Genomic DNA, 7,861 nt, shown 5'->3' with positions numbered 1-7,861 from the left:
ATATATATATATTTACATTTTAAGTAAACAATAAACGGATGATTTAAACTTTTTCAGACATTTATCTGCCCGATCTAAGAGGAACAATCAGTCCAATATCTGAATTCCCTATGTTGGGATTGTATCAGTAATTGAACTGATAGAAATAATTATATTTTTAATCTTCTACCAGTTGCTCTTTGCAAGCTTTATATATTTCTCATGACTAAAAATCAAATACGAGATGGATGCATATAGCGCGTCGCATAGCGATGAATAAACGAACTATCGGCAGAATACTATATTTTTGTAAAGTTTGTAATAAAGTAAAGTTGTAAATTTGCTGTCATGCCGTGCATGGCAAGATTTGCTCTGTTATTTGCGTAAATTTTGCGTCTCGTTGTGTCAGAGTATACTTTGCTCTGTTCTTTCCGTAAATGTGTTATCATATCGTGTACAATAAGGTTTGCTCTGTTCTTGTCGTAAATTTGCTATTATAGCGTGTATAACAAGATTTGCTACTAATTGGCGTAAAGTTTGTGTTACACCGTGAATTAGCATCATACGTGTTCTTCTATGCGTAAAATTTACGGGCAAGCCTTTTCCTATTATTTACAGCATCGTGAGACGAAAAATTTTGCTGTCAATTTGCTTCAAACTTTTTGACAAACCAAAACAAGACAAATGTTTGCTACAAAATTGTTGTCAATATTAAAGCACACCTTGTCGCAAAGCTTTGGCAAAACGTGATTTTAACATTCTTGGCTATCTGGGACCATTCATATAAAACATTGTCTTACCGTCGTTGATATGCTCTCTCTTCATTTTAATACTTTATGTCTGTTTACTCCACAGGAATCACACAACCACGGCAACAATATTATATTCACGTGTTACGATCTTTTCTTTTTCGAAATATAAGCGGAGCACTTGTGTTTTCACCACGCAATATAAAGCAATATTGCAAAAATATGATTTAATCTGTATTCATATATTTAATATGAATATGAAACAAGTTAATTTTATTGAATCAACGCATACACTTAAATAGTATATAACTCCTTCTAAGATTTTAATAAATGATAAAACCAGAGAAGATCAAATATTTTTTTGTATTATTGATTTATTAAATATGCTTATATATTGCGGAATAGTGCAACACAAAAAGAAAAGTGATTAAGTGATTAACGGTTATTAAGAATATCGCGGAATAGTGCAAGAAAGAAAAGTGATTTTTTCTAATCGATGTTATATTGAGCAAAATTAGATTATATTAGCGAAACTGAGTGAATACACTTGAATGAATCTGTGTATTATCAATTAACATATTTGTGAAAAATATACAGTTAGAAAATGATTATAGAAGTATTGAAGGAATATTTGGAAATTTTGGTTGGTCATATTTTTGATAACGATAATCTGGTAATTATACGCGTGAACGCGCATTCATGTATACATATATAATGTTTATTTATATTTAATAAATGTAATTAACGCATAATTAATATTTTAGGTTAACTTAAAAATGGCTACGCAATGAGTTTATGTTAATGTAGCAAAATAAATCTTGTGAAAATTCTATCAAAAATATCATAAAAACAACAACATTGAATACACATTTTTATTAATTGGCTTCATAAAGAATAATGAAATGATAAAATCATATCAAAGCACTTCTATAGTATCCATAAACATTTTGCGGATCTGCAATTTTACTTGCAACTTTTGGTTCTGGAAATGTGTGAATGTTTATTTATGTTTTATATATAAATGTAATTAATGCGTAATTAATATTTTTAGATCATTTACAAATGGCTAAGCAACAAGTTGCATGTTTATGTTAATATAGCAAAACAAATCTTGTGGGAATTTTATAAAAAATATTACATATACAGTTGAATGGAAAGTGTCAGAGTTAGAGCCTGACATAGAAATGTTAAGCATTAATCAAATAAGAGAAATAAGGTAATAATTTTGTTTATAAATTATATAATAAAGATTATATATTTTCTTGGACTAAATATTTTAAGGACAAGACTTAGTCTATTTAATTTTTTTTGACATAATGGTTAAACTTATTTTTTTAAAGCAATGAGAAACATGAATGTGGAAATTGATGGTTTGTTCGGACGAAGCTGCCTTTTGCAATATAATATTATCGGAGAGCATTAGAATATCTATCATCGACAAAAAGTAGTTCAAATTTGAATCAAAATGAGGAGAAACGGACGGTTAGTGATGCTGAATTGCAAATATTAGAGAATGGTGTAAAAGTTCATAATAATTTGGCAGCTGCATTGATTAAAAGATAAGCCTACAATGCAGCTTTAGAAAATGTGAAACATGTTTTGAAGTGTCAACCACAAAATGTGAAAACGCTATTTAGGAAAGGTATTGTAAAAAACCTAATCTTCCTTTATTTATTATATTTGTAACGGGTGTACTTTTTATGAGCTCGCGGATTCGCTCGGTCGTGATCAGGGCTCGGTATTTAACGTTTAAAAATGGGCGCTTGGCGCCTCTGCCCCTGCCCGGCCGATGTTCGCCGGGCGGCAGACTTCCGGCGGTCTACTGCCGGGTAACAATGTGTCACCATGGGGTGCATTGTTACATATTTAATCTATTCTTTTAAATAAGTTGTATATATTCTTGATTTATATTTTATATATGAAAAATTCAAATATGTGTGTATATATATTATGCGTATCGTAGAAACAATATTGAAACACAAATGAGAATATGCCAAAGCTTATGCAATCTCTTTCTCCACTAAAATTCAAAAATTAAATCCAGAGATGAAGATATTTATTACAGAATTAATGACCTTAAAGAATAAAATTGCTAGAGATGCAGAAAAAGAAAAGCACCTATATCATAACATGTTAAGTGTAGTTGAAGATACTAAAAATCTGTCGAAGGATATAAAAGCATATGATAAAAGTAAGTAATTAAGTAAAGGATATAGGTACTTTTCTTTTTCTGTGTCTTTAATAATTTTGTCCTTTAAGGCCATTAATTCTGTAGTAAATATCTTCATTTCTGGATTTAATTTTTGAATTTCAATGGAGAGAGAGATTGCATAAGCTTTCGCATATTCCCATTTGTATCTTAATATTGTTCCTACGATATGCATAATATATATATATACTTGAATTTTCCATATGTAAAATATAAATTAAAAATATATACAACTTATTTAAAAAAATAGATTAAATAGAGTAATAAAAGAAGATTAGATTATTTGCAATACCATTCCTAAATAGTGCTTTCACATTTTGTGATTGATACCACAAAACATGTTTTACATTTTCTAAAGCCGCATTGTAGGCTTGTCTTTTAATCAATGCAGCTGCCAAATTATTATGAACTTTTATATCATTCTCTAATATTTGCAATTCAACATCATTAACCGTTCCTACCTCCTCATTTTGATTCAAATTTGAACCACTTTTTATCGATGGTAGATATTCTAATGCTGTCCGATAACATTATATTGCAAAAGGCAACTCCATCTGAATAAACCATCAATTTCTACATTCATGTTTCTTATTGCTTTAAAAAAAAAGTTCAACCATTATGTAAAAAAAAGTTAAATAGACTAAGTCCTGTCTTTAAAGTATTTAGTCCAAGAAAATAAATAATCTTTATTATTATTATTATTATTATTATTATTAAATATAATTTACAAAATTATTACCTTATTTCTCTTCTTTGATTAATGTTTAACATTCTATTTCAGGTTCTAACTCTGACACTTTCAATTCAATAGTATATGTAATATTTTTTACAAAATTCCCACAAGATTTGTTTTGCTACAAACATAACATGCTATTAACTATACAAGATGCTATTAAATATGCAACTCATTGCTTAGCCATTTGTAAATGACCTAAAAATATTAATTACGCCTTAATACATTTATATATAAAATATAAATAAACATTCACACATTTCCAGAACCAAAAGATGTGAGTAATTCCAGATCCGCAGAATGTTTGTGGACACTATTGAAGTGCTTCGATATGATTTTATCATTTCATTATTCTTTATGAAGCCAATTTATAAAAATTTGTATTCAATATTGTTATTTTTATGTTGTTATTTTTGATAGAATTCTCATAAGATTTATTTTGCTACATTAACATAAACTCATTACGTAGCCATTTGTAAGTTAACCTAAAAATATTAATTATGCATTAATTACATTTATATATAAAATATAAATAAATATTATATATACGAATGCGCGTTCATGCATATAATTACCGGCTTATCGAAAATATGACCAGCCAAAATCTCCAAATATTCCTGCAATGCCTCCATAATCATTTTTTAACAATCTATTTATCACAAATATGTTAATTGATAATGCATAGATTCAAGCATTGCGTGTAAAGCATTTGTTCAATTTCACTAATATAATCTAACTTTGTTCAATACAATTAGAAGAAATCATTTCTCTTCCTTGCACTATTCCGTGTTAATAATTTCTTTTCACTTTATTACTTTCCTTCCTTGTGTTGTACCATTCCGCGATATCAAGAGACACGTGTCTCGCGCCAAGTCACGCGAAGCAAAGACCGCGCGTAACAAGAGCGAGGCCAGGGTTGCCAGATATTATGGGTGGAAAGTAGCCGAAATTCTCGTGCGAAATAGCCCAAAATCGCCATCTTGTATACCGACCAATCAGATCCAAGAAATTCGTTTTGTGTCGCTTGTCGCTGTCTCGCCTAAAAAAACGTACTATAAGGAATATATACCATTGCGAAGCCCACAAATAACAAACCTCAAGACCATTGCACGTGAACAAATTTTAGTCGTAACCGTAAGCCCGTAAGCAAATCAACTAATCACAGTTCAAACATTCTTATTACGTTCTAGAATGTTTGATTGTGATTGGTCGATTTGCTTACGGTTTTACGATTACGACTAAAACTTTTTAACGTGCAATGTGAATTTATGTAGGAAATTATTTTATGGGACTAAAATATAAATACAATATTTATAAAAATTATTTTATGGAATGAAATATACAGATATTTAAAGATAGATGTTTATAGATAGATATTTACAGATAGAAAAATCTTTATAATTTTATCAGGTACTTAATCTTCGTATATTCTAATCTTTAGTACAATATCTTTGGTACGATTTATAATGAAAGTATATACATTTCATATTATACGATGTCATCCTGTGCAAACAATGTTATCGTCTCACTTAGGCAATCTTCTGGCTCATTTGCAATTGAATTTCCTGAAGTATTTTCAATTATCGGCAGCTTAATATCGTACATTTTCGAGGTGAATTTCGCGTACATAATTTTAGATGGCACAAATCTTTGGCAACAAATCTTTCTTGCGTGAAAATGTGTTCGTATTCTCAAGATTGCATCAAGCATCGTGAAATTTATTTTGTTTCGCGATTTTGTTTTAGTGGCATTCATCACTGAAAACACTCGTTCGGCTACTGCATTGCTAAATGGTAGTGATAAAATTTTCAATGCGAATTTGGCCAATTTCTTGAATGGTTGAGAACTACTAGCATCTTTATATACACGAACGTTAGACCAAAATGCAATAGAACTTTCCATAACTTGGTCCGCAAAATGTGATGACCAATCGATGAAGGGAAGTTTTCGCAATTGACTCTCTACCTCGGAGAGATCGGTCTGAATGTCAAGTAAAGCTATCGGTAAGTCTTCGATAGAGAGTTTTTTTATCCTGTTCAATACTGATTTCAGACACAATTTCGTCGATGTCTTCATGATTGACATGTTGCTTGGAATTCGTTTTAGAAGCTCTGTCAGTAGAGTAATCAAATACTGATAGCACCGACCTTTGACATCGTCCAACTTTTCGGGGTTTAAGTTGTACGCTGCAGCCGCATTCTTAAACTCGATCCCGAAATCCACATTACTCAATGATTGCAGAGCCATCTCGTTATTCAATGCTTCTTCGATGCAATTGAATTTCGCCTCGGTCTTAATCGCATTTGCTATGAATAACGGTTTAATAATGCGAGTAGCAAATGACAGTACGAGCGCCGTCAAAGCTTCATACACCTTTGTAATCTCTTGTTGCATACTTTGAAATAAAACATTTGTTTCGTTAATTTCATACAAAATCGATTTCAAGAAGATTAGATACAGGTGATTTGCCGGGTCTTTAAACATGCTGTACAATGTTCTCGCGGTATAACATTTCTCTTTTCCGGTTATTATTATTTCAAAATGCGTTTTCAGCTCTATCCATTGATACAATATTCGCTTTACGGCTCCTTCCCATGCTAGCCATCGGGTTATAGATAATTGTACAAGAAGTACTTTGTTATCATCATTGATCAAGTTGAATAAATCTGCATAGTGAGCACGTCTCAACGGGCTATTCGCAAACCAATTTCTCGTTTCTCGCACAAGAAACTCGAGAGATGAAGGCAATACTTCCGATGCTTTTGAACTACATAAGTGAAGCGAATGGCAAATACATCGTACGTTAACATATATATATACTATGTACATATATATATTTTGTACTTATTTACTGCACATTTTTACTTATCTATTGCACAATATATATAATATTTATATTATGTTATTATAATGTATATTATATATTATGTTATATAATAAACTACTTATATAATAAAGTAACATATAAAATTTATGGACGGCTCGCATGTTCTTCTTCGGAGACATCTTCGAAGACAGCTTCGCGTTGCTGTTGTTTTCTCATTTTTGTCCTATAAAAATAAAATGTCAAAAATTAATACAAAATTTATAATATCATACACAACATAAATCCTTAAAAATCACAATTTTTTACAAATGTTTTAAATTATTATTTATATTAATTATTATTTAATTATTATTTACATTATGATATATTTACGCTATAAAATATTTATATAACATATAATTCTTATTATTAATGAATATATACATACTGTGCTCTTTGTTGTCGCCACTTAGCATGCACCAGCCAACTCGATGTAATTTCGGCTATTTGTTTGTCACTCGATTCCGGTTTATGGATTCGTACCACTCCTATTATAAATATAAATAAAAATTATTGATATTATTATAACGATATATTATACAAAATGAACTTTTAATTATACAAATATTTTACTGCAATAATTCTTAAATATGGACCATTATATTTATAATTAATATAGAAAATAAGTCAATAAAAATGAAAATATCGAAAAGTTGAGTAGTTCGCGATATAAAAGCGAGCAAAAAAATAAAAGTTTTCTATGCTTTGGATAATGAAACGGATAACAAAATTGTTTCTTTTTTCGATTAATTTCAAGCGGACTTTATGTTAATAAACTTATAATTTACAGTTTAACTATAAAGAGACTGTTATGCTAGAAGTTGAAAAATCGCTATAAATAAGGATCTCCGACAAAATAGCTCACAAATTTCGACTGAATCAACAACTTTTTAAACAAATATTTAATGAAAAATAACGCTGTGTAAATAATAAGCGTTAATTAACAAATATATAATAACATATGATTTCGGTTTAACTGGTATGCAAAAATTAAAAATTGTCATATCTCAGGAATAAAATTATATCATATTGATATGAATTTGATGGAGTCATGTATTTACGCAAAAGTTTTTTATGCTCATAAATAAATATATATAATTATTCTACAGAATATTACTAATATTCTAAAGAATATCTAATATATACATGTAAACCCATTCAGGAGATATAATATCATATTATATAATATGAGGTTTGAATTCATCGCAATCCACAAAAATATAACGATGCCATATCTATATTAACAATTTTATGTATGGCAGTTTGAGGAATAATTGTTACGAAAAGTTTTTCATAAATATACATATAATATAGAAAATATTATA

At 29.5% G+C, this 7,861-nt stretch overlaps 1 protein-coding gene and 1 pseudogene across 2 annotated transcripts in view; one reads left to right on the top strand and one right to left on the bottom strand.

Annotated features, from left to right (window-relative positions):
* The window catches only part of LOC115240771, an 11,482-nt pseudogene extending 8,487 nt beyond the window's left edge, over nt 1–2,995 (top strand).
* Nucleotides 2,996–6,519: 3,524 nt separating this feature from the next.
* Nucleotides 6,520–7,861, bottom strand: part of LOC115240776 — a 2,376-nt gene continuing 1,034 nt past the window's right edge. For both annotated transcript variants that reach the window (XR_003884823.1, XM_029816128.1), the window contains exons 3-4: nt 6,925–7,024; nt 6,520–6,720 (exon numbers count right to left, since the gene is read on the bottom strand). Coding sequence is in view for 1 of the 2 variants with exons in the window: in XM_029816128.1 (XP_029671988.1) it covers nt 6,642–6,720; nt 6,925–7,024 (179 nt within the window). In the remaining variant the exon portion in view is untranslated. The remainder of the gene's footprint in view (nt 6,721–6,924; nt 7,025–7,861) is intronic.

The sequence above is a fragment of the Formica exsecta genome, unplaced genomic scaffold (genome assembly GCF_003651465.1).
Source record: "Formica exsecta isolate Colony F162 unplaced genomic scaffold, ASM365146v1 scaffold45, whole genome shotgun sequence".
Lineage (NCBI taxonomy): Eukaryota > Metazoa > Arthropoda > Insecta > Hymenoptera > Formicidae > Formica > Formica exsecta.
This window is presented reverse-complemented; position numbering and strand designations above follow the sequence as displayed.